The sequence below is a fragment of the Drosophila takahashii genome, chromosome 2R, assembly GCF_030179915.1.
Source record: "Drosophila takahashii strain IR98-3 E-12201 chromosome 2R, DtakHiC1v2, whole genome shotgun sequence".
NCBI classification, from domain to species: domain Eukaryota; kingdom Metazoa; phylum Arthropoda; class Insecta; order Diptera; family Drosophilidae; genus Drosophila; species Drosophila takahashii.
The window spans coordinates 7,931,066-7,959,043 of NC_091679.1; the positions used below are offsets into that span (position 1 = coordinate 7,931,066).

General features: G+C 37.7%; 1 protein-coding gene across 12 annotated transcripts in view; it reads left to right on the forward strand.

The window, feature by feature from the left end:
* Nipped-A (Transcription-associated protein Nipped-A) overlaps nucleotides 1-27,978 on the forward strand; it is a 520,496-nt gene that overhangs the window by 261,400 nt on the left and 231,118 nt on the right. For 8 of the 12 annotated variants that reach the window (XM_070213827.1, XM_070213829.1, XM_070213828.1 and 5 more), the window contains 3 exons: nucleotides 19,884-20,179; nucleotides 24,145-25,731; nucleotides 25,794-26,077. In XM_070213827.1, coding sequence (XP_070069928.1) covers nucleotides 19,884-20,179; nucleotides 24,145-25,731; nucleotides 25,794-26,077 — 2,167 coding nt within the window. Of the gene's footprint in view, nucleotides 1-19,883; nucleotides 20,180-22,442; nucleotides 22,461-24,144; nucleotides 25,732-25,793; nucleotides 26,104-27,978 lie in introns of those variants that run through there. The other 4 variants (XM_070213836.1, XM_070213835.1, XM_070213837.1 and 1 more) reach the window with 4 other exon arrangements.

A 27,978-nucleotide genomic window follows, 5' to 3' on the forward strand; every position in this document is an offset into this window, starting at 1 on the left:
CACTTTTAATTTTTTTTCTTAGCTATTTTAGCCATTAACAAAAAATTTTTTATTTTTGGTTGGTATTATTGCTTTATTGCATTGCACATTAAACGTGACAGGCCAATTTGGGTAAAATCTCTACGTTTCCGAGCCCATAAAGTATATATATTCTTGATCAAGATCAATAGGGGAGTCGATATAGCCATGTCCGTCTGTTAAAAGTTAGCGACTTAAAACTTCCACAGTCATCATAAAACATGTGTACGCAGATCAAGTTTGAAAATGGACCCGATCGGACGTCTTTATCCTATAGCTCCCGTAGGAATATAACTTGACATGAACGGATAACGGATATTATTAACATGAATCTTTCCAAATCCTATTTTTTTGTGCATACCTTGATCAGGATGAAAGGAATAATAGGGTAAAATCGGTTAAAACTTGATGTTTTTCAGCGCAGTGTCAAAGCTAATGACATGAATCTTTCTAAATCGTATTTTTTTGTGCATACCTTGTGCATCAGGGTAAAAGCGCGTTCCGATCGAACGTCTTTATCCTAAAGCCCCCATAGAAACAATAGGGTAGAAAATTTTAAAATTTAATTTTTTAAATTATAAAATGTTTTCTTTATTAATTCATGTTGCTATTGTAGTCAAATTTTAATTCGTGAAATGTGCAACGGTATTAAAACTTCGGCTTGACGAAGTTATCTTCCGTTCTCGTTTTTATAGCTTACGGTTTATTATACCCTTGCAGACGGTATTATGATTTCAGTCAGAAGTTTGCAACGCAGTGAAGGGGACGTTGCCGACCCCATAAAGTATATATATTCTTAATCAGCATCACTAGACGACGAGTCGATCTAGCCATGTCCGTCTGTCCATCCGTGTGTCTGTTTCTACGCAAACTAGTCTCTCAGTTTTTAAGCTATTGGAATGAAACTTTCCCAAAATTCTTCTTTCTATTGCAGGTAGTATGTTTAGAGGAGGCATTAATTTATGCCACCTTTTTTGCGAATATTTAAACGAGAGAGAATTATGCGTGTGTCAGAACGGTGCTAAAAGAAAAGCCGAAAAAGTGGTTCGATTTTTAATGCGTTTATTGTGGTAGCGAGAGCGAACGAACTGCTTCGTACCAGCGTAGAGGCCATAGTAGCCAGCTCCAGCTCCTCAATTACAAGCTGTTCGAGGTTAAGTCGAGAGCTGTCGAAGTCAGAGTATCCAGCCGCACCTGCAACTCACTTTCGTCCAATTTGGCCAACTGCTCCTCTGTTGGTGCGTGAGGCGCGAGCTCAGGCTTTTTCGTATGTTTGGCTGGCATTTTTAATTTTTATTTTCCGTACGAAAGTCACCGCACGAAATTTGCGCTGCACCTGCACTTGGTCCAGCGAAAACCAAAGATCGAATTTGAGGGTAATGACGGAGCCGAAAACAAAGGGCAACGACTTTTGCCTGGCGAGCGAAGTTGAGTAACACTTTCCGTTATGCAAAAAGCTTAGGTATATGCGGTATATGCGAATACCGTGCGAAACGATGCGAAAAGAGTTTGTGTGTGTGTGGCCCTGCAGCGACACATACAAAGGGCGCGTAGAATTATTAAAACGATATTTAATAATTGCTTAACTTTGACACACGTTCACGATCACGTCGGGGTCACCAAATGTTTAGAGCAGGCATTAATTTATGCCACCTTTTTTGCGAATATTTAAACGAGAGAGAATTATGCGTGTGTCAGAACGGTGCTAAAAGAAAAGCCGAAAAAGTGGTTCGATTTTTAATGCGTTTATTGTGGTAGCGAGAGCGAACGAACTGCTTCGTACCAGCGATCAAAAGCGAATGTACATGATGAAAGTGCGTAGGTCCGAGAGAGCAGCGAGCGCAGTCGCTTATCTCGGCTTATCTTACGCAGGATAGATAATTGGAAGCTTTGGTTTACATTGTTGTTGTCAGTGATGCTGACCAAATGGCAAACAATAAATGGGTTTTAAATGATTTTAAATTGATTTCTGCGGCTGCTCCCGACATAGTATATAAATCGGAACCGGCCGGATCGGACAACTATATCTTATAGCTCCCATAGGAATGATCGGAAAAAAAAACGTAAAAAAATTCTAGCCTCGATGTTTTTTGAAATATTAACTTCTACTATTGGGAATGTTATTTTTTAAATATTTATGAATTTCGAATAAAATTAAGAAAAAACCGGGACACTATATCATATAGTTGCAATTGGAACGGTCGGAAAATAAAATGCAAACAAGAAAGGAAGCTATCTTCGGCCAGCCGAAGCTTATATACCCTTGCAGATAATTCCTATTAATTTACAAATCGCAAAAATGTTAATTTTCCTATTATTTCTCATTAATTTTGCGTTCGTTTCAATGGCAGCTATATGATATAGTAGTTCGATTTTGATAAAATTAAAATCGAAATTCGAAAATATTTGAAAAGAGTTATATCCTAGAGTAGAAGAGAATACAATAAAAACCAACGAAGCAATAATTTATTTCCTATTATATTCCCATTAATTTTCCGATCGTTCCTATGGCAGCTATATGATATAGTCGTCCGATTTTGAAAAAATTTTATCTAAAAATTTAGAATTAGATAAAAAATGGCATTTCCAAAAGAAGGATGTTATAGGTTCAAAAACACCCAAGATATAATTTTTTTACATTTTTTTTCCCGATTGTTCCTATGAGAGCTATATGATATAGTGGTCCGATCCGGCTCGTTCCGACTTATATACTACCTGCAATAGAAAGAAGACTTTTGGGAAAGTTTTATCCTGATAGCTTGAAAACTGAGAGACTAGTTTGCGTAGAAACGGACGGACAGACGGACGGACAGACGGACAGACGGACATGGCTAGATCGACTCGTCTAGTGATGCTGATCAAGAATATATATACTTTATGGGGTCGGAAACGTCTCCTTCACTGCGTTGCAAACTTCTGACTGAAATCATAATACCCTCTGCAAGGGTATAATAATAGGAAAAAATTATTACTTCGTTGGTTTTCTCTCTCTTCTTATTCTCTTCTTACCTGGGATATGACTCCTTTTAAATATTTCCGAATTTCGGTTTTAATTTTATCAAAAATCTACTATATCTGCCATAAGAACGATCGGAAAATTAATAAAAAATAATAGAAAATTGAACAATTTTGCGATTTGTTAATCGGCTGGCCGAAGCTAGCTTCCTTTCTTGTATTTTAATAATATTTTCCTAATTAAGCTCCGCTTTTTTAGTCATGCAGAGATGAGACTCGTTTGAGTTATTTTAATATTTGGTATGCAACTTTGTGGGATATCTTAATATCTTTCAAAAAAATATTTTAAAAAAATTTTCAATTTAAAATTAAGTATGTATATATATGATGGACGTTGATGCACTACAAAGAAGTGGCACAACGATACCAAGCACGTGCTTGTTACGCGCGGGACCGTTTATCAATTAGGCCAAAAATGCGAGTTCGCGGGGAAAATACATGAAACAAATAGAGACAGGACACATAAAGATTATAATGGCTAAAAACTAAGATTGAAACAAATGAGATAATATTTTGGTTTTTAATATAGCGTTAGATGTTGAAGTGCAAATTAAATGATAAAGATTGTAGTAATTTGTACATAGAACGCCAAAGGACTCATGCAGAGTAAAATTTGATGTACATCGAGGCAAATTAAGAGGGTAATAAATTCGTGTTAGTCTAACGGGAACATTAAAAGTTAAACGGTTTACCAGTTCTACGGAATCAATATCACCTCTTATAAGATTTTGCATAAAAATAGTAGCAAGCATTACTCTACGGTTTTCAAGTGTAGGTAAATTAAGCAATAGTAATCTACTCTTGATCCCAGTTCAAACTACGAAGGGCAAAAAGGAGAAATTTTTTTTAGAAATACCTCTATAATTCTGGGCATCCACCTTCGCACCCTTTTTGTGGAGTGGAATAATGAAATAGTCCTTCCAGATAGTTGGAAAAACTGATGATGAAATAGACAAATGAAAAAGTTTAAGAATCGGTTTAAAAATGGTTGAAGCACAAAACTTAAGCACACACCCAGGGAGTCCATCTGGACCGGGAGAATACGTTGGCGTTGTTGTTGCTAAATCCTTTAAGAGAGAACTTTCGGTAATTACAGGGGTAAAAATACAATTTGCCCTATTTAAGGGGTTAGGGTAGATAGAATTTGACCAAGCAGCCGAACTATAAGTAGTTTGGCAAAATTCGGCAAATAAATCCGCAATTTCAGAATCCGACGATGCTGTTTTTGAGTTTAAACGTACCGATGAAGGCAAAGCCGAAGACTTACGCTTGGCATTAACAAAGTTATAGAACTGCTTCGGATCATTTGAAAATTCGAATTTACATTTATTTAAATACATAGAATAGCAATGACTGTTGAGAACATTAAAATCTGAACGAGCCACCACATATTTCGAAAAATCAGATGGCTTACCCGATTTTTCATACTTATTATAAGTGTTGGATTTAAGATTTTTAAGTCTTTGAAGCGCATTGTTAAACCAAGGAGGCCTGTTTAGCTTTAAAGGAAGCCTGTCAGGAACGCATTAGTCAAGAAAAGTGTTTAAAACGCTATAGAAAAGTTCAATTGCACTTTCAATATCCATGCAATTGAACAAATCAGTTCAATTATATTGCGAAATCATGTAATTCAATTTATTAAAGTCACATTTTTGAAAGCATCTCGTTTTAGTTTGAGGAACTAAAGGAGAAAGGGTATCAGTACAGGGAAGGCCAATTGTCAATTCCAATGTTGGATGATATCGGTCTTCCGGTACAACAAGTGCGTCAATTCTAGGTACCGTAACTTCATGCGGATCTAAAACAAATACTAGGACTAATTGTCTATTTAAAGAATTTCGTATAAAGCTTACTTGCTGTAACGATAATTCTAAAAGGCCATCCACAAAATCATGGGCAGATAACGGTGTAGCTACAAGTGAGTCAGAGGGAAGAGACCAAGAGATATTATGGAGATTAAAGTCACCCAAAAGTCACCCAAAGGAAGTATAGAACAGATTTTATAGCAGACAGATGGTGTTCATAAATGATTAAATCAGAGCCAGGAGGAATATAGGAGCAGGTTACAAAAATAGATAAGGATTGCAGGGAAACTTTGACATTCAATTTCGTTAGGGATATGAAAGTTAAGTCTTTCCGATGTTAAAATAGAGGTAACGGCAATCAGTACACCACCCCCCCCCCACGCGAGGAACGATTGGTCCTGTAGGTGTTAAAGTTATTTGACAGAACTGCAGAGTCAGATATCTCTGGTTTCAGCCAAGTTCCCGTAAAAGCCAAAATATCTTCAGTAAATGCAGAGAAGTCAGCAAAAAGCTTGGGTAGCTTGATGTTAAGTCCTCTAACATTTTGGTAAGCCAAAAATAAACTTTTCAGTTTTTTGGCGCCGTGGAAAGCCTGTTATTTGTTCTCGGGTTTTTCGGAACAAATTATTTTATTACTAGATCATCATTAAGGCAAAATCTTTCAGAAAGTAGTATATTAAACACATCAGGCGGAGCAAAAATTTTGAAAGACGATATCCTACGGGCGTAGGAAATTCTAAATTGTTCAACCGCAATATCCTTGGATGGGAATTTTTCTCGTATAAATTCCAAAACATCCTCAGATTTGGTATCTGGGGTGAACCTAGAAACAAATAATTGCTTCCTATGTGGAACAACTGAAAGTTTCTTACGCCCCCAGTAGCAGTCTGAACCTCACTCGGCTGCGAACCAGAAACGGTACCTACTGTACCTATGGGTACGGTCGGAACAGAATTTGGTAACTCCGCCGGCTCTAAAGATTTTTCCACAACATGACTTCCGGAAACAGGGACACCATGGGACCCAGCGGTATCCATTGACCCAGTTGCTGAGTCAACATAAATTGCTGCAGTTACCAGGCTCGGATTTGGGGTAGATGCCACAACTTTATTTACTGCCGTTGAGCTCTTCACTAGGTGAAGAAGAAAGAATACACTTTTTCATTGAACAGATAAGAACCATTATATGAAAATTAAAGAAAATAAAATAAAATATGAAAAATACGTCAAGTAAATTTGGCACTGGGATCAAATTCCAAAACCGCAAAGACACAAAGCACAAAAAGTAATAGAGCGCGGATCACGAAATATATCAAAAGCCGGAGAGCGCGAGAGAAAAAAAAGTTTTTATCGACTGAGCGTGGCTTGTGGGGCACGAACAACTATAACGCACGAACAATTACAATGTAAAAGCAAGCAAGAGAGAGAGACAATAAGAATAGCACCCAAAAGTCTATCAGGGGTGTCACAGAAACCGTCGACGGATTTGGGGACGGTTGGTTTAGAAACCAACCGACCAAAACCGTTGGTGTCACAGGAATTCGAGTGATTTCCTTTTTTTGGAAAATTCGAATATTCAATAACACTGTGCAACATTTTTAGGGTTATAAAATGTAACCGCAATTCTGATTTCATGGGCGAAAAGAACTCATCGAAATAAGCTAAAACCCATTTGGGTTTCTCTGGCTTAGCTCGCGTTTACCTATTATAGCGAGTTAAAGTTTTACATACAAAATTTATTTGTAACGGCCATATCTTGTGAACCGTTTAAAATTTCACTATCAAGTCTTCAGTGATTATGTAGCTATGAACCCAAGGAACTAAATTGACTAATGGCTCTTGCGAAGACGTACACCTAGCGCGTTAAAAATCGAAAAATTAAGCAAATTTGTTTATTAACGCGCTAGGTATACTAGGTGCTAAGTGCGCAAGAGTCATTTGTCAATTTAGTTCCTTGGGTTAACTAGCTACATAATCACTGAAGACTTGATAGTGAAATTTTAATCGGTTCACAAGATATGGCCGTTACAAATAAATTTTGTATGTAAAACTTTAACTCGCTATAAAAGGTAAACGCGAACTAAGCCAGCGAAACCCAAATGGGTTTAAGCTTATTTCGATGAGTTCTTTCCGCCCATGAAATCAGAATTGCGGTTACATTTTTCATGTTGCACTGTGTAATTATCGAATTTTATTTGACTTATTTGGACCATTTTCCAATAAGTTTTAGACTTTATTTATGTTTTTCTTGCAAAATTATAAAAAGAATATATGTTTAAAGCGCATGTTTTACATAATAAAGGAACAAAATTAAAAATTTGAATTACCCACCAGGCTACATATTGCAGCCCTGAACAGCGATTTGCCGCGGCTGCGTTGGTTTATTTTCATTTCTAAGTTGGCAAGAATTTTAAAAGCGAACCAAAATGCCGTACTAGAGTACTTGCGAAGGCATAAACTGCGAGAGGCTAGGACGCAGAAGAGATCCTAACAAACGGTTTTACATGGTAGTCCATAGGGATTTAGCTCTTTGGCCAGGTCCTTTCAAGCAGTTGTCACAAGAATGCGGCCGCCCTGAGTAAATCCTTTGGCAATGTCGATATTATCGCGAATGAATCGGAAGAATATGGTGTCTTGCGCTGGTAACCTATGTTTACCCCTGAAAATTAGCAAAGCTTATTAGTTTAAATTAATAATAAACAAAAATGTTGTAATTTTTTACTTACATGTCTTCTTCTTCTTCACAGCCAGCGTTTTACCAGGCAAAAATAGGACATTTTTTCACGACAGTGATGCCAACTTTTTGCAAAGGCGGCCTGTTTTTATTAATTTCTCAATAACTACAACTTCTTTTACCATGAAATTTTTACCAGATATAAGTTTCATTTGTAACTACAATTCTATGAACCTTTGAATAAATAATTCGTTAACAAAACATTTCGATAACTAACTCCGAAATTTGGACAAATTTGGTATTTTAAAGTTCTAGCTAATTGGTAACACTGCCAGGTAGACGGTTTGCCGACGGATTTTTTTTAGCTAATTTTTTCGAGAGGTTTTATAAAAAGCATATTTTTAAATATAACCCGAAATAGGTATAAAAATCTTAGTATGCAGGTTGTTCATAAAATTCATTAGAGTTGTCTTAAGGGGTTATATACCTTTAAAAAAAAAAAAAAAACTTAAATTTTTTTGTTGCTGAATCCTAAAGTATATCCCCTAGAGAGCATCTTCCCAAATTTTCTTAGAGATCCTAATAATAGTTCGATAGGAAAACAGCGCTCTGACGCGTTCGACTTCAATAGTTGCATATACTTACGTAAAACTTTGAATGCGATTATCTCAAAGTCATGTTTTTCCAAAAGTGCCTTCGCTGTGACCACGATTGCACATGAACTATTTGATCGATCTTCTTCAATTTTTTTTTAAATTATTCGTAATTATTGTGCCGAGTTCGTGAACGATTCAGTTTTTATGCGCCAATTTTGATTTCGCAGATCAGAATTTTTGAATAACATTTTTAGATCTCAAAAAATCAACTTTTTGGAAAAATGGTTACTGTATGCAGAAAAAACCAAATATTCTTGAAAATAATCGTTCCCGAACTGGAAATAATACTATACCTACTAATAAAAAATTTTTGGGTTTTTTGATATCACCTGCTGGACTTCCATCGTGATCACCGCAAGCCGCTATAAAAAAATAAGGTTTCCGAAAGAATTGCCATAACTTCGTAAGTTATTCATATTTTTCCAAGAACAAACGCTTGTTGTTTCGATAAAAACATGTACTGTCAATAAATAATAATTTCAGTGTCATAAAATAATTGCTACACACCTGAAAAAAAATCCAAAGTTCCCTCAATTTTTTCGCTCAAAAAAGGTATATAACCCCTTAAATAAAGTTTTTTTTTGGGAAACATTTGTAAGTTGGGTAATTTTATCAAAACGTCCGGCAAAATACGGGGGATTTAGAAACCGTCAAAAATGACGTCTGTGACACCGGGATTTGTTATTCGGAGGAAATTCGGTTGGAATGGATTTCTGTGACACCCCCGTATAAGAAGTTTAGAGAGGTTCAAAGAGAGTGAAATTACAGTTATAATAGAGAGCGGGAGAGAGAGATGAGAGAAAGAGGGAGAGGAGGAGAGGGGGAGGAACTTTGTGCATAAACAAACACAAGACACTTGCAAAACTCCGAGCACAATGGTAAACACAACCGTTCACAAGCGACGCTAAATCGTTGTTTTAAAAGAATTTAAAGTTAGAACTATTCTGTACGCCGGAATACACGCGGTTTCCGAATAAAAAAATTATCCTCTTATTGCCTCATCAATTCTATACGAAGTGGTAAAATAAAGTTTTTGTAATCGCAAGACCTACTAAAGACAGCGATTTCAGTTTAGCAACGTGTATCAAGCAACAACAGCGCAACGTGTAACAAAGGGAAAGCACTATTCCTGCTCTTCCGCGCTCATATCTAACAATTTAAATATTTAGCCATTTTTTTTTTGGCAATTTTTATATAAATTTTAGCCCTTAGTAGTTTTTTTATTTTTTTCAAATCTAGCAATTTTGGCTTTGAAGATTCTGGCTGCACTGGTGGAGACGGACAGACAGACGGACAAACAGACATGGCTATATCGACTCGGCTAGTGACCCTGATCAAGAATATATATACTTTATAGGGTCAGAAACGCTTCCTTCTAGCTGTTACATACTTTTGCACGAATACAATATACCCTTTACTATACGAGCAACGCACAGTGGGGCGAAAAAGCCAAAAGTCTGCCTTAAATCAGCGGAGCCCTATAGCGAATATCTTTTGATGGGGCATTCGTAAAGGCAATTAAATATGTAAAAAAACATCATAAGGTGCATTTTTTTAGTGAAATTTTTTTGTTGTAGAAAATTTTTAAGAAAAAATAAATTGTTTTTTTAAGAAAAAGAATATAAATAAATTAGTTATAGGGTTCTATGTTTCCCAATATATTTTTTTAATTTAACTTGATTTTTGAAAAAAAAAATTATTCAAATCGGTCAACTATAACTTATAGCTGCCATATAAACGCTTATTACAAAGGGGAATGTCTCGGTTCTATTTCAATATTGGTTTATATAAATTGGGATTAAGGCATAATTTATCATTTAAGCTCTTTTTTTTCAATTGGTCAATGATATCTTATAGATGTCATAGAATCAATCAAGGAAATATAGCTTATTTAAAAAGAAAACTGGTAGAAACCGGTATTTATTTCATATCTGTATTTTTAGTAAAATAACATAATTTAAAATTTTAAACCCAAATTTGTTTATTAATTTATCATTATCTTGATCAATACCTTCACATAAGTAAAATATCTTCATAATGTTAGGGCGCGCGGATAACCAGGGCTGACAATATTTCAAATTATGAACATTTCTTGCTAACTTAAACTGCGGTTTTCTCAGAAGAGGCACAAAAGGGCAGGCTAATTTTTTCAGAAAATGTAGTTAAATATCTAAACTTTTTTTAAAAAAAAGAATTAAACGGGGATCTATGGTGTAACACTACTTTACGTCCAAAAATATTCAAAAAATCGCAATTTTTTTGGACCCTTTTTAAAAAAATAAAAAAAAATAGTAATTATGTATCTAAAATTTTTATTGTTTTTTTAATATTTTAAGAATTGGTTGCTCTTAAAATTTCAATCGTTACATATACAACTTAGGCCCTTGGGCGCTTTCAGAAAAATTTCAAAGATGTGTAAAAATACCTTTTTTTCTTATTGGCTAAAATTATGTTTCGAAAAATCCACTTTATAAATCTGTAGTGGGAGAACCATTCATCACAGATCACTCTTTCCTTTTGATTTGTATAGAGAATTCAATTGTTTTTAAAGTTGCATTGCAACATTTTGGAAAATCTTAAAAAAAAAAAACCATTTTGGCAGGCTTTTTGTTCTAGGCGCCCCACAGTGCAACGGGTATAATGTACCCAAAAAAAAACATCGACTGAAATCGCCCTTGGTTTTAGAAAATCGTCTATGAATTTGCTTTATTGGCGATTTTGTCTATATTAAAGAAAGTAGGTCTTTAAAATCAAAGACTTTTTTCTAAAAATCAAAAAAAAAAAATAGACTGCAATTTAGAAAGTAAAAAAATATTTCTTAGAATTTAGAAATAAAGGTTTTCTAAACAATAGAAATTGGGTTTTTTTTATATAGACAAATATTTTTTAAAAACCAAAAAAAAATTTCTCAAAATCAGAAAATACAAAAATCTATTTTCGGGCTTCGGAATTATACCCGTTTTTTTCTGTGACGTCGCGGCCTTTGTGTTGTTTTTTTTCGTTCTTGTTTGTCACCTTATTTGAATTTCCTTTAATTGAGCACATAGGTGGTTTCAAATTGGAACTGTAATAATAACTGAAATGAGTATACAAGTTAACTAAAGTCAACCGGACAGAGTCGATGACCGGCTGTCCGAATAACATGCACCGGCCAAATCGCTGACACAGCATTTGACCGGATGCTCGTGCATAGCCGGCAAACACAGCACTTTTGCGTGGCCGCTATGTTAGCTTTAAGTCCAGAATTTGTATTCAGTTCTGTTTCATGTCTTGAATAAAGAGCACACTGCTCGTTAACATTACTCCGGCCATCGCCGTCAAACTTATTTACATTCGTCCACTGAGCTTAAGGCCAGGGGCATAGGGGGACAGTTATCCCCTCACCATAATCTTCAGTTGATTCATCGGTGGCCATAGTTGCCCAGCAGCCAACCCCCAACCACTCGGAACAGAGTTACGCAGCGGCTGCCCCCATCCAGTACATCAGCGATTATAGTTGCCAGCAGCCAGCTCCCAACCACTTGAACGACAGCCACACAGTGGTTACTCTTCGTCCAGCACATCAGCGATCATAGTTGTCTAGCAGACAGCTATAACCCTGCCTACGACAAGCACCCTGCCGGTGCCCTTACTTACAACAAGCACCCCGCCGGTGCCCCTCACCTACGACAAGGACCCTGTCGGTGCCCCTCGCCTCCGGCAAGTACCCTGCCGGTACCCCTCACCTTCAGCAAGCACCCTACCGGTGCCCCTTTTACCACTGGCCCGTACAGGAACGGTACCGCCGCCGGGCCAGCTACCAAAAAGTATAATTGGCGCTCAACGTAAATTAATTTTGGAATAAATTTGAGGGAACACACCACACACACACAGAAAAAAAACACGTAAGTGAGCCCCTTATTTAAATATTTTCTAATCTGCACAAGGTTATAAAACAGTTAAAAAAAATATATATGTTCTAAGAAAGGAAAAAACTTATTTTAAATTTAAAAAAAAAAAATTAATTTTAACTTTTTACTTATAAAAACTAATTCTGCAACTCCATGTGAAAAATCAATGCCTTAATAAATAATAAATAAAAGAGTTATAACGGACTTAGAATTTTGGAATCAGAATTTCGTTGACGATTTAGGTATTGCAGATAAATTTTTCCCAACAAGAGTTATACAACGCAACGCTCATATTTACGCTATATCCCAAATAATTCCTATAAATTTATTATTACTATTAGCACTATATTCGCTAGCTTTAAATTTAGTGAACGGAACCACCCGTTCGCCGTCTTAAAGAAATATGACCGCGCATTCCTCGTTGTCTTTTTGTCTTTGTTGTTCTTTTGTTTAATTGCTTACGTTCGCATATCGTTAGGGTATTTAAGCCCATGAGTGCACAATTTCGTCAGTATAGAAACGCTGACCAGTACCCGAGCGATTCAGATTCCGATAACGAAGAATTCCTTCGGGCTTCAACTCCGATAAACGCGGGAATAGACCCCCCAGCAGGTAGTGGGATGGATCCCGAGCCACTTAGGCTGGTTGTACAGGCGGCCATTGACAATGCGTTGACAGAGCAGGCCGCCTTAAATCGACAAAGGGAGGAACAACTAAGGTTAACTATCAATACACTGGCCAGCGAGGCGGCAGAGTTACGCGTGGCACCCGCCGCAGCCCAAGCACCGGCGCCGGCCCCAGAAATTAGGGTATACGCGGCCATACAAATCAGGGTTCAGTGTAGCGAGCCCCTCGACGCAGTCAAATGCCTACCCGAATTCGCGGGGGCACAAGAAGCGTATGTTTCTTGGAGACAGGCGGCCACGGCCGCATATCACATATTCAGACGATATGATGGTAGTTCGCGCCACTATCAGACGGTAATTATTATTAGAAGCAAAATTAGGGGACCTGCCGACGCAGTACTATCCTCATTTGGAACTGTGTTAAATTTCGACGCGATCGTAAGTCGTCTTGATTTTACTTACAGCGACAAAAGACCGATGCATGTCATCGAACAAGAGCTAGGCACCCTCAGGCAGGGTAGCCTAACCCTATTACAATACTACGATGAGGTTGAGAAAAAGCTGACCTTATTGACCAACATGACCTTTAACATGTCCTACGAACAAAGTATGGCGAAAATTCTATGTGAAAAATTCCGTGATGACGCGCTAAGGGTATTTATTTCGGGCCTAAAACGCAGTCTCACTGACGTGCTTTTCTCGGCAAAGCCGAAGGATATGCCATCGGCCCTAGCCCTGGCACAAAAGGTGGAATCAAACCACGAGAGATATCAGTTCGCGACTACGTTCGCAAGAAGCCTAGAGGAGCGAAAGTCAAGTCCAAAGACTCAAAGTCGTCAACAGGACAAGACACCCGCACAGGCGGAGCCACAAAATAGTGCCGGCAAAAACCCGCACTATAGCAAAACGTTCAAAGCGCAGGTTCATAATGAGCCGCGCAACAACAAGTTTCAAAATACGCAGGAGCCCATGGATGTAGATCCATCTGTCTCCAAGGTAATCCACCCTGTTCAAGTCCCTACTTATCAGAACAGAAGACCCGCAACTTCTGATCGCACGGGTAACAACAGAGGGTTAATCACGTCGTTCAGAACGACGAACAAGTCGTAAAATCATATGCCGATGCTGCCTCTGTCGCATCTGCGGGAATAAACGATGACTCAATTTACGAGTACGACTCAGACACAATAAATTTTTTAGGGGAAAATCCCTGCTACCCGTCATCGGACGGTGAGTAGCGGGGGTGAACATGAAGTTCCTTATTGACACGGGCGCGTCCAAAAATTTCATTCGACCGCATAAAGGGTTGAAAGGCGTTCGCCCGGTAGAATCCAAATTTTCAGTTCATTCCATTCACGGCAAGACCAAAATCACAGAGAAATGATGTGTGGCACTGTTTAACACGAATGCCACATTTTTTATTTTACGGGATTTAGAAACATTTGACAGGATAATAGGCCTCGACCTGTTAAAACAGGCAGGGGTATCACTATGCTTGGCTTCAGGTCAACTTAAATGCGGCACAGTGGTGGAACAGATTTCATTCCACACCTGCCCAGACGTCAACTTTACTAAGGTGGACTGCTCAGAGGCACCTCCTTTAGTAAAGGGAGCGTTCCAAAAAATGCTAAAGGACAGAAAAAAGTCCTTCGCTGACCCTAATGAAGACCTGCCATATAATACGTCGGTAATAGCTACCATCAGGACTCTCGATGAAGAGCCCATTTAGACCAAATTGTACCCTTACCCCATGGGGGCGGCGGATTTCGTCAACAAAGAGATTGACGATCTGCTAAAAAAAGGCATAATCCAAAAATCGGTCTCCCCCTATAATAACCCAATATGGGTTGTGGATAAAAAGGGAATCGATGAGGATGGGAACAAAAAAATGCGGTTAGTGTTGGACTTTCGCAAACTAAACGAAAGAACAATACCTGATCGTTATCCCATGCCGAACATTTCAATGATATTAGGAAACTTGGGAAAGGCCAAGTATTTCTCAACGCTGGACTTAAAGTCCGGCTACCACCAAATTACTCTCGCGGAAAAAGACCGTGAGAAAACTGCCTTCTCGGTGAATGGGGGGAAATACGAATTCCGCAGACTACCGTTTGGCCTCAAAAATGCAGGCAGCATTTTTCAGAGGACCATCAACGACATCCTACGGGAGCAGATCGGCAAGTTCATTTTTTCGGAGGATGAGAACGCTCACATTAGGCACGTGGATTGGGTTCTTAAGAGCCTGTACGATGCGAAAATGAGAGTATCGGGAGAAAAGTCCAGCTTTTTTAAGAAAAGTGTGAGCTTCCTTGGGTGAAATGTCACTCACGCACACCATTGAAACTACGGATAAGCCATTAAACTGCTTTCAAAACCAGATAACTCTGGAGGAAGCACGCTTTTCCTCTAAACGCAGCTTCGTTCTTTTCGGAAACAAGAGACGACATAGCATTGACTTTACATGCAAGGAGTCGTTGCTTGAGGAGCTTGCAGACGCGATTGTCCCAAAAGGCGTAAACGCCATTCACTGCGATCTTCACACGCTGGCGATGATTCAGGATGTATTGGTCCGGCAATTTCCAGCCACCAAGTTCTGGCATTGCAAGAACCGTGTTACGGATATTTTTGCAGTCGATGAAAGACGGGAAATCCTCACAGCCGAGCATAATAGAGCTCACAGGTCAGCGCAGGAAAATGTTAAGCAAGTACTTTCAATATACTACTTTCCAAAAATGACCAAGTTAGCAAACGAAATCGTCACTAACTGTAAAACCTGCGCTAAGGCAAAATACGACCGTCATCCAAAGAAACACGAGCTCGGCGAAACGCCAGTTCCATCTCAGGTGGGAGAAATGCTACACATAGACAGATAAAAAATATTTTCTGACATGCATTGACAAATTTTCAAAGTTTGCAATGGTCCAGCCAATTTCCTCTAGAACCATAGAGGATCTTAAACCGGCTCTGTTACAACTACTTAACGTCTTCCCCAAAGCTAGAGTCATATATTGCGACAATGAGCCATCATTGAACTCGCACACCATTTTTGCCATGCTGGAAAATCACTTCGGCGTTAGCATTTCGAATGCACCGCCTCTCCACAGCGTCTCGAACGGACAAGTGGAACGCTTCCACAACACTCTGGTAGAGCTGGCCAGATGTCTTAAAATCGACAAAGGCATCAGCGACACCGTTAAACTGATTTTGCTGGCCACTGCTAAATACAACAAGTCTATCCATTCGATCATCGACAAGAGGCCAGCCGACGTAGTTGTAACACAATCAAGTGATCCACAGTACGAAATACAGGATAAAATAAAACAGGCCCAGGACAAGCTGAGAACAAGGGAAAATGCTTCTAGGCAAAATAGGGTGTTCAAGGTTGGCGACAAAGTCCTGGTAAAATCCAACAAAAGGCTAGGCAACAAGCTTTCACCATTATGCGAGGAGAAAACTGTGGAAGCGGACATGGGGACCACGGTCCTTATTAAGGGGAGGGTGGTCCACAAAGACAACCTGAAATAATTTAACCAACCAGAAAAAACAATGTCTTTTATTTCTGTTTAGCCACTTGGCACAAATTTTTAATTCTTTTCGTAGCCAATTGGCTCAACTTTTAATAGTTATAAGCATAGATGGTAAAACATATTTTTTAAGTTTAGGCTAATTTCCGTTGGTGGTGGGCAACCTTGTCATAAACAAAAATATAGCTTCGAATTCATTCACAGGTTCAAAATCGTCCTCTTCATCTTGTCTCTAACTACGGCGTCGACCCACATAACTGACTATTCCCAGGCGAAATACATTCCCATCATTGATGGTCGCATCCTGGTTTGGGAAGAGTATGCGTTCGTAAGGCACTCGGCAAATCTGTCTGAATATAGGCGCGTAGTTGAGGAAACGGACAACATGAGCGAAATGTTTCCCCTATCGCACATGAAAAAGCTTTTGAGCGTGGATACCGCTCATCTCCGAGACTTACTTGACTCATTGGGCGTACACCATAGGGTAGCTAGAAGTTTGGATTTTCTAGGGTCAGCATTAAAGATCGTGGCAGGAACACCAGACGCAGAAGATTTAGAAAAGATCAAATTTACTGAGTTGCAACTTATTAACTCAAACAATAGACAGGTGGAAATTAACAATAGAGTACAAGATCAAATTAATAAGCTTACCGCAACAGTCAACCAAATCCTGAAATCAGCTAAAAATTCACAAATTGACACTGGTCATTTATACGAGACATTGCTTGCTCGGAACAGGATGATCATGATGGAATTGCAGAACTTAATACTTGCGATCACACTTGCAAAAATTAATATGGTTAGTCCAAATATATTAGACCACGCAGACTTAGGGAATGTTTGGCTTGAGGAGCCCACCGACACTCCCATAAGGGACATTTTGTCTGTTGCGTCCGTAAAAGTTCTACAATCCGATAACATTTTACACTTCATCATTAAATTTTCTAAGGTCAAACTAGCATGTAAGAAAATCACAATTTTCCCCGTAGCACACCATAATGTGATGTTACGATTAGTTGGTAATACAGTAGCCGAGTGCAACGGAGAAGTCTACTCGATTAAGAACTGCTCGGTGGCACCAGGAGTCACCTTTTGTCGACTAACGGCGGAGAGCTCGTGCGCAAGAGAGCTACATGCTGGTGGAATAGCGCACTGCGAGACCCAGCCAAGTGATCTACATCCAATCACCTACGTCGACGAGGGAATCATCATCATCAATGACCGGTCAGCCCAAGTGCAGGTGGACAACGGAACCAGCGTCTGGGTACATGGAACGCACCTTGTCACTTTCGATGTTCGTAAATCACGACACTGTCCGGAAGAGGACTGCAGGGGTAGCCAATTCGCCCTCTCTAAATATCACCATCAGTCGAAGCACTCTGAGTCTTCCCTACCTTCATCGCTAAAGTGAACGTAATTTGGAATATATTCAGAAGTTCGGAGAAGAAATTAATACCAATCGAACACATATAGTGTTCTAGTGTTCTTATAGTGACTAGTGCAGTAAAAATAAGTTCCACGTGCTAGGATAGGAAAACAATAAAATTAAAAATTAAAATTAAAATTAAAAATTAACACACATGGTAGCGCTAGCCGCAGGAGCAATATTTTGCGCATTGATCAGAAGATCAGCGATCCAACTAAGGGAGGTGATTGCCACAATAGGGTCGGCCGAGGGCGGCCTCAATCTTGAGGGGGGAGTAGTTAACTAAAGTCAACCGGACAGAGTCGATGACCGGCTGTCCGAATAACATGCACCGGCCAAATCGCTGACACAGCATTTGAGCGGATGCTCGTGCATAGCCGGCAAACACAGCACTTTTGCGTGGCCGCTATGTTAGCTTTAAGTCCAGAATTTGTATTCAGTTCTGTTTCATGTCTTGAATAAAGAGCACACTGCTCGTTAACATTACTCCGGCCATCGCCGTCAAACTTATTTACATTCGTCCACTGAGCTTAAGGCCAGGGGCATAGGGGGACAGTTTTCCCCTCACCATAATCTTCAGTTGATTCATCGCTGGCCATAGTTGCCCAGCAGCCAACCCCCAACCACTCGGAACAGAGTTACGCAGCGGCTGCCCCCATCCAGTACATCAGCGATTATAGTTGCCAGCAGCCAGCTCCCAACCACTTGAACGACAGCCACACAGTGGTTACTCTTCGTCCAGCACATCAGCGATCATAGTTGTCTAGCAGACAGCTATAACCCTGCCTACGACAAGCACCCTGCCGGTGCCCTTACTTACAACAAGCACACCGCCGGTGCCCCTCACCTACGACAAGGACCCTGTCGGTGCCCCTCGCCTCCGGCAAGTACCCTGCCGGTACCCCTCACCTTCAGCAAGCACCCTACCGGTGCCCCTTTTACCAATGGCCCGTACAGGAACGGTACCGCCGCCGGGCCAGCTACCAAAAAGTATAATTTACAAATTACCAATTATAAATATAAAAACCCAATAACTTACTATTTTGATAAAAACATCTTGGTCGCCGCACGCGGGAATCGAAACGCAAACCGCTCGCCTCACAGTTTACAGTCAAGCACTCTACTAGCTGCGCCACGGAAGCATCACGTGAGGCGCTGTACAAAGTCTATTCACATTTTGTTCTCCTATTTTTACTCAAATTGATCTGGCTTTCTTCTGGTTATTCATTTAATTGTTAATTTCATTTCATGTTCATTTAATTTTACTCTTAAATATTTATTGATTAATATTAATATTTATATATTTATTATGGTTCAATAGTAACAGTAATTGAATGTTTCAAATTTGAAAAACTTAAACATCATTGTTATCAAAATATAATTATTCATGAACTAAAAAAAATGAAATACATTTTTTTATATTACAATGTAAATATTAGTGTTAAAAAAAAAAAAAAAAGACACCATGAGTTTTTCGTCTCGACGTGGGATTGAACTCACACTTGCAGCCGCAAGCTTGAACAACATATGCATGCACGCACGCGTTAGACCTCTAGGCTACCAATCCCTTGTTAAAGCAAAATGGAAATCCGATCATTTTTGGAGGAGATAGAATGGTTACAACAAAACCCTTTTTTTAGCCGATAGTATTGGCTATAAAAATTATATACAATTGGTTTGAATTAAATTTATCCAACCAGTTTTTATAGACCATAGACCCTACCCCCCCTTAAAATAACTCATTCTTATTAAAAAAGTTACCGTAATTTTAAAAATTAAATTCACTTTTATAATTTTCTAGCTTATAAATACCTAATTTAGCTATTTTGTGAGCCGATCATTATACCCGTTACTCGTAGAGTAAAAGGGTATATTGTATTCGTGCAAAAGTATGTAACAGGGAGAAAAAGCGTTTCCGACCCTATAAAGTATATATATTCTTGATCAGGATCACTAGCCAAGTCGATATAGCCATGTCCGTTTGTCTGTCTGGATGAACTCTGAGATCGGAAAGTACAAAAGCTAGAAAGTTGGTATTACCCACACGTATTCTTAGGCTTCCTACGCAGCGCAAGTTTAATTCAGCCCATCGCCCATTTTTAAAGATTTCTGATAAGTATAAATGCAATTTTGTTGCGTTCTTTTACACCTATCGCTTAGTAGCGGGTATCTGATAGTCTGATATAGCGTTTTCTCTTATTATGAATACATAAATAAAAATTCTAAAAGTTTGTCCATCTAACATTTCAGATTTGACAAACACTTACCACAAACTATTTTTTCACGAGTTGCTTACATTAAGTGAAGCTGAAGATGCCACATTGGCAAAGTTGGACTGTTACAAAAACGTTCCTAATCTAATTCCACTTAGGACCAGTGCGTTGCGAGCGCTAGCAGCGTGTCACTACATCAGTGATATCGGATACAAAGAAAAAATTGTAAATATTATTTTCAAAGTCATGGAAAATGAAAAATCAGAACTTCAGGAAACTGCTTACCTATGCATGAAACATTTCATAACTGGAGCTATACTAGATAAAGAAAAGGTAAGATTTAATTTTTTTCTTGTTTTATGAACGACAGTATTTGAAATTAAATGCCAATTGTGGTCAGAACACAGTGGTGTTTCATACATTATATTGTTTTGTATTTATTAAGAAATGGACTGCTTGTATAACATTTATAATATACATTTTGTGTTAAATAACTAGTGCGCCAAACCACATAAAGGGAATTTTTTAACAATATGCCCCTGCTCACATCGAGTGGTAGGCACTTTAAATTACATATTTGATGACAATAACGATAGTACTATATTATAATTAGACACTGAAGAGACTCCATACAACAAGACGTGACTGAGATCATTATATTTATCACAAAGAACACGGAAAGGGTCATTAAGGGCAAAATTTGACCTGCACAATGGCAAAGACAAAGGCCGATATCGGCGAATTGTCCTGCATGGTACATTCCAGTTTAGGGAGGAGAAAGGAGGAGTCGACATCACCGTTTATTAATTTGTGTATAAACATAACACCGTGACAAATCCTACAGTTGATCAGGGTGGGCAAGTCTAGTAAACGCAATCTGGCATTATAAGATGGCAAATAACAAAAACTGCTTTTGAACGGACTCCAACATGTTTTGACAAGTTACCGTCTGCGGTGACCATATACAAGAACAATACTCTAACGATGACCGAACAAGAGATACATATAGAAGCTTGGTTGTATAAGGGTCATCAAACTCCTTAGACCACCGCTTCATAAAGGCTAAAAGGCTCCTAGCTTTATTACAAATTAGTGATATGTGATCATTAAAACAAAGGTTATGCTCAAATAAAACTACCAGGTCTTGTACAGTAAAAATACGTTGAAGGACATTGTTGTCAATAGAGTATGAATACATAGGCGGATTACGACGATAAAATGTCATAAAATTACATTTAGAATAGTTAAGATATACATTATTGAGTTTGCACCAAGTCTGTAAATAGTCAAGATCTAATTGAAGACGAGAACAAGAATCCGGTAATGACATGGACAAACACAGTTTAACGTCGTCAGCAAACATTAAAACAGTTGCGGACTTAATAACTTGAGGTAAGTCGTTAGTCAACAATCATTTGGTTCCCAAATGACTTCCTTGAGGTACACACGAGGTAACATTTATAGTTTTGGAAGTTATATCATTATATTTCACCCTCTGAGAGCGGTCAGTGAGATATGAATGTAGCCACTTTAACAACTTTGGAGGGAATCCCATAAGGGTAAGTTTATGAATAAGTAGCCCATGGTGTACCGAGTCAAAAGCTTTGGAAAAATCCGTAAAAATAACATCAGTTTGCTGCTTAAGACTAATGAGGTAAATTCAAGCAAATTAGTGGTAGTAGATCGGCACGTGGTGAAGTCATGTTGACATAGCGAAATAAGCGACCGACATTGCTGCTGCAATTGACAAGTTTCATCGGAGGCACCACAGAATTGAAAAAACATGGAGGGAGGAAAGCATTGAGATTTCTGTTTGGCATTCACAAATGAATAAAACAGTTTTGGATTACTTTTAAAGTCTTTTTTACAGCGAGCTAGATAGTTATTGTAGCATTCAGAATTATGCTTTAAGTAGTCTGATTTGACTACCGAATATTTGGCAAAGTCCGTCTGCAAGCCAGTTTGTTTGAATCGTTTAAAGACTCTGGATTTTTTATTCTTAAGATATGAAAGCTGACGAGTAAACCACGGAGAGCTGTAAGGAGTTTTACCACTAAAAAGGGGTACATATTTATCAAACAAACTATAAAGGACACCATAGAAATACGCCACACCATCCGCAACAGGGACATCTGTTAGGCATGACCAATCAGTTATAGATAACGAATGCAAAAGCTGCGAATAATTAGTTTTTCTAAAGCAAAATCTTAGCTGTGGCCTTGCTGAAGCTCTCGCAGAGTGGAAAATACCATTTAAAGATAGCTGGAGGGGAGGATGATGATTATCTTCAGGGAGAGATAGAGGAGGAACACGAGACACAGCGGCGTCGCAGTTTTTAGATACAAAGGTCAAGTCTAAAATTCGCTCATTGTGATTGGAAATCCAATTTATCTGCAGCAAAGATAGTTCAATGAGGCCTTCAATAAAATCATTTTGAGTTCTGGGAGTCATTGATATCGAGTCATTACTTTGGAACCAAGAGACATTTGGGAGATTAAAGTCCCCAAGAACAATAAGGTGATCATTATCGTCAGCCAACAAAGATACATGACGTATTGCTGACAGGTGGAGTAAATACATGTTAATTTCAGACCCTGGAGGTATGTAAGAGCAGGTAATCAACATATTAGACAGAAATAAATTCAATACTTCACCCAAAAAAAAATGATCATAGAAAGTAAACTATTTCTACATTAAAAGTAAACTATTGAGTGTCAAAAAATTTCTCGATACTCTGAGTATTAAGCTAATGGACTTCGAAAGTATAAAAATGAAACTTTCGAAGTTGTCAAGTTTAAACTAACGAGTATACAGTTTATACTCACTCAGTGTACTGAAATTTAGGCTGCTAGTTTATTTTGTATACTATTTAGTATAATGCCAGTATAAATATTATACCCCGTATTAAAGAGACAAAATTCAAAAAATTTTGTTTTGTACTATTTATATATTATTAAAAATATTTTTTACATTTTTATAAATTACTGATATTGATGTTAACATTGCGCTGGCCGCGGTCAGAAAAAATGCAAGTCAATTGCAAGATCCTTAGTTTCCCGGCATCTGGAGCGCAATTCAAGGTGGTGTCAGTAAAAAGAAAAGAATTTACTCATTAGTTATGCACTAAGACACAATTTTAATGTACTTACATTTCAAATAAGCCCAAAGTAAGCAAATATTAAAATTTTCACAAGTAATTTTCACAAACAAACCTTAAACAGACCGCAGCGTCGTTTACAAAATACACTAATGTCAAACCATTAAAATACTAACGCGTCAAATAAAATTAAAAAGCGGTAACACTTTTTCTGTTCGAAATGTCCAGGTTCCAAACCAGAGCATCTTGGCCTCACACCAGGAACAAAAATAGAAACTTCGGTATAGAAATTAAACTCAGGGCATAAACTTAACACTATTTAGTCTTAACTTAACACTATTGAGTCTGCTCCCTACATTATTTAGTTTTAAATTAATACTGACAGTTTAACACTAGCTGTAGTATACTTTTAATACAACGCTCATTAACTGTAAACTTTCGGATTTTTTTTTGGGTGTTGAGGAGTGTTAATAAGCTCTAAAGTCAAGTTGGATTAAACCGCAATAAGGACCACCGCACCACGACGACACGGACGATCATTTCTATAAATAAAGTAGTTTTTAGACAAGATTTCACTATCATTTACAGTCGAGTTAAGCCAGGTTTCAGAGAAAGCAATAAAATTTGCATCAAAATAGTTTGGAGAACGCTGAGATTTGGAAACTACAAAAGCTAAAAGGTTGAGATTTCCCACACATATTCTTGTACTTCCTACGCAGCGCAAGTTTATTTCAGCAGAGCGCCATGCCCCCTCTAACGCCCACAATCGCCCACTAACGATTTAGAGTTGTCTTAAATAAAATTATATTTTTGACAAACATTTGTAAGTTGGTTAATTTTATAATCGTCCGGCCAAGTACGGGGGATTTACAAACCGTAAAAAATGACGTTTGTGACACCGAGATTTGCTATTCGGAGAAAATTTGATTAGAATGGTTTTCTGTGACACCCCCGAATTTAAAAAAGAATGCTTTTAAAATAGTTTCCCTGGATCCGAACCGGATTTAAAATATAATGGTTCCGGTTCGGTTCAAAACCAGTTACGAAATAAATCAGCTGTCCGGTTACTGGTTTGGTTCGTTTTCCAATAAAATCCGAACAACTCCGTTTCGGAGTGGCTTTATAATTTCTAGTAATAATGTTAATTTGTCGGTTCTGGAGAATAATAATCTTAATGTTCTTATATTTTCTATCCTTTCAGGTACAATCAGCAATGCGTCCACTGCTCCTAAAATTGGGCGATCACAGAAATTTATCTATTCCAGCAATAAAACGGTTATATTATTTTACTCAGTTGTTTCCACAAATGTTCAATGAGAAGTTAAGTGAGCAAATATTGCAACATTGTTCAAAAATTATTGAAATATTTGTTGGTGACTACAAATGCACAAATACGAATATTAATTTCTTCGCATCATCAAAAGGTGGAGAGTATGAACAGAAAATTGTCATACTGATTGAAATGTTTTTCCATATCTCGGCATCAGTAAAATATATAGAAAAATTGTGCCAACTTGTCTTAAAAACGGAAAAAAACTTGATGATAGAAGCATCTAGCCCATATCGAGAAGCGCTTCTAAAGTTTCTTCAACGCTTTCCAGATGACACTGTGGATTTATTTTTAACGGAATCTGTAATGACAGATCCTCAATGGAATCGGTTTTTTATATTTCTTTTGAAGCACCAAATGGGAGCGACATTTCGTTCAATTATAAAAAGTAGTAAATATAATAAATTAATTATTTACTTAAATGTCAGGACAGACTATTCCCAAACACATAATTACGAAGTTCAGCACCAAGCCGTTTTAATAATTTTTACATTAATGGAATTAGACGATCAATGGATTCCGACTCGACAAGATATTGTTGAGGCTCTTAAAAAATGTTGGCAGAGTAATTTAAGTTCTACATGCTCTGAAGACGTAGCTTGTGACTTGTGGCATTTAATTGGAAAAATTCTTTTGCATTATTTTTCTAACCACACAAATGACATTGAACTGCTCTTTCAATTATTAAGGGCATTATGCTATCGATTTATACCGGATGTCTACTTCTTACGAGACTTTTTGCAAAATACAGTTGCACAAAGCTTTACTGTCACCTGGAAGCGAAATGCATTTTTTTACTTTGTTGAAAATTTTAATAACAATATAATTTCGGAAGAGTTAAAAGCTAAAATTATTACCGCTGTAATAATTCCTTGTTTTACTGTAAGTTTTGATAAAGGTGAAGGAAATAAACTAATTGGAGCTCCCCCGACCCCATACCAAGAAGATGAAAAAAATATTGTTTCCGTTTTTATTAATAAAGTTTTTGACCCAGATAAAAAATATGATGATGCAGTGAGAATTTCTTTGCTACAGCTAGCATGCTTATTGGTAGAACGTGCTTCTCAGCACATACATGATGGCGATGCAAATAATAAACGCCAAGGAAATAAGCTAAGGCGTCTAATGACATTTGCTTGGCCTTGTTTACTCAGTAAAAATTCTGTGGACCCTACTGCACGATATCATGGTCATTTATTGCTTGCGCATATAATCGCTAGATTGGCGATTCATAAAAAAATTGTCTTACAAGTATTTCATTCTTTACTAAAAGGACATGCATTGGAGGCAAGATCTATTGTTAAACAAGCACTTGATGTTCTTACACCAGCTATGCCGTTGCGAATGGAAGACGGGAACACTATGCTGACGCACTGGACAAAAAAAATTATCGTTGAAGAAGGCCACGCAATGCAGCAGTTGTTCCATATTTTGCAACTTATAATTCGACATTATAAAGTAAGAATACCATTTATTATTCTTGAATTAAAAGTTTAGTTTTTATGTGATTTATATTTTAGGTGTATTTCCCTGTTAGACATCAACTAGTGCAACACTTGATAAATTATATGCAGCGCCTAGGATTTCCTCCTACCGCATCTATTGAACATAAGAAGCTCGCTGTGGACTTAGCTGAAGTTATTATTAAATGGGAGCTTCATCGAATTAAGGAGGACGATCGAGAATCTAAAGTTGATGGCATTGACGATGATTTAATGCAGGAAAGCTCAATAAAACGCCCAGGATCCGATTCCATAGAAGCACGAAAGAAGTCGTTTGATAACATAAGGGAGTCAGCATTGCAAGGGAAGTACTCAAAATTACATTAAGGTAGATGCTTTCCTTCTTTTTGAATTCTACTCATCAAATATTCAAAATTTGAATACAAAAATTGCCATATACAGTCTGCCACTTAAGTCATGATACACCAGTTGATTTTAACTTTTTTTTGCAAATTGCTCTTTTATTGAAGGACACTTAAAAAAAACTGAGTATGCCGTGTTGTTCGTTTCAGTTTTGTTAACAATCCCTGCAGGAAACAGTTTTGGACCAGTAAAACACTATTTGGCTTAGGAAGGTTAACAAGTTACAGTTATGTCCATTCCCATTCCGAACTGGTCCATTTTTATTATGCTTGTCATCGGAAACAACTAGTTTATTTGCTACCAGTCTTGCACTAGGTTAGGTGAGCATGGTTGAGGATTCTAAAATAATGACCTCACTTTGGCCGCCTTGGCGGCATGGTTCGGAAGCGTGTAGCTTCCTAGTGTTTAAAAACGTTTGAGGTTGTGTGCTGGGCAGAAGCCCAGCTTGTCATCGGAAGCAACTAGTTTACCAGTTTTGCACTACGTTAGGTTAGGTTAGGTGAGCATGGTTAAGGATTATAAAATAATCCCCTCACTTAGGCCGTCTTGGGCCCCTTGTGATACCATATGATCTCAGAATGGATCCATTTCCCTAGCTTATGGGTTATTGGGTTTCTCGAACCAGTTGGTTCTTTTCAGAAAACAAAGGAGTTTTGGGATGCGTGTGGTTTGTATGGAGGCAAGGTTCGGAAACGTGAATAAATTTAAGTTAGCGTACTTATTTAGTCGCATCTAAAATCATTTTTCGTCACAAAATTTGATATCAGAACTTTTGTACGTTGAAGGTGCGATCATCACTAGTTTTTTACCTCGTTAAGAGGTGTTTTTATTTGATATCAGAAGTTTTTGTTTGTTTACTATTGCCCTCATAGGTGCTAATATAAACATTTAAATTTAAATTGGTCATAAATCATAATTTTTAAACTATTGTATTTTAACGAATTAAGTTAAAAAGGCGTTGAAGTAGGTGCTAATATAAACATTTAAATTTAAATTGGTCATAAATCATAATTTTTAAACTATTGTATTTTAACGAATTAAGTTAAAAAGGCGTTGAAGTATTTCAAAATACCTTTTAAACGAGGTATAGCACATGTCTGTACCTTTAGTGGTGTAGAACTTACAAACTAACGAAATGTAGCTATTCTTAGCTTTTTCCCGCTAAAGTAGCGGCTTTTTCCAAAAGTCGTAGAACAAAAGATTCCTATATGGAACTCTTAAGTGCAAATTTACTGATTCCATGACCCTAAAATACAGTTCAGATACCCTCACACAAAATTCAATACTCAGGGAGCGTTAGTTGTTCGAGCTGGCAAAAGTGGCTATTTTCGTATAAAAATAACTTTTAAACGTGACTTTTTACAGTAATGTGTTGTATACCAAAATTTAAGGAATCTCAACGGCTATATAGTTTAAAGTTTTAAGGAAAATCGTTAGAGCCGTTTTTGAGAAAAATAAAAAAAAAAGCTAAAAAAAAGTTTTAAAAAATTGTCTTTTGTTCACATCTTTTTAACTATTACATTTACACAAATTGCATACAGAAGGCGTTTATAGCATTTAAATACCTTTCAAACGAGATGCAGCACAAGTCTGTAGCTTTAGTAGTATAGAAGTTACGGCTTTCCGAATTTTAGCTATTTATAGCTGTTTTCCCGCCAAACTAGCGAGTTTTTCCAAAAGTGGTAGAACAAAAGTTTTTTATATCGATGTGATGAACGTCATATCAAATTTTCAAAACTTAAAAACATGTTTTGGACAAACAGAATTAAATTTTCATTTTGGAAAGACGAAGAAAATCTTATTTTGGCTATAACTTTTGAACGGAGCGTCGGATTTTATT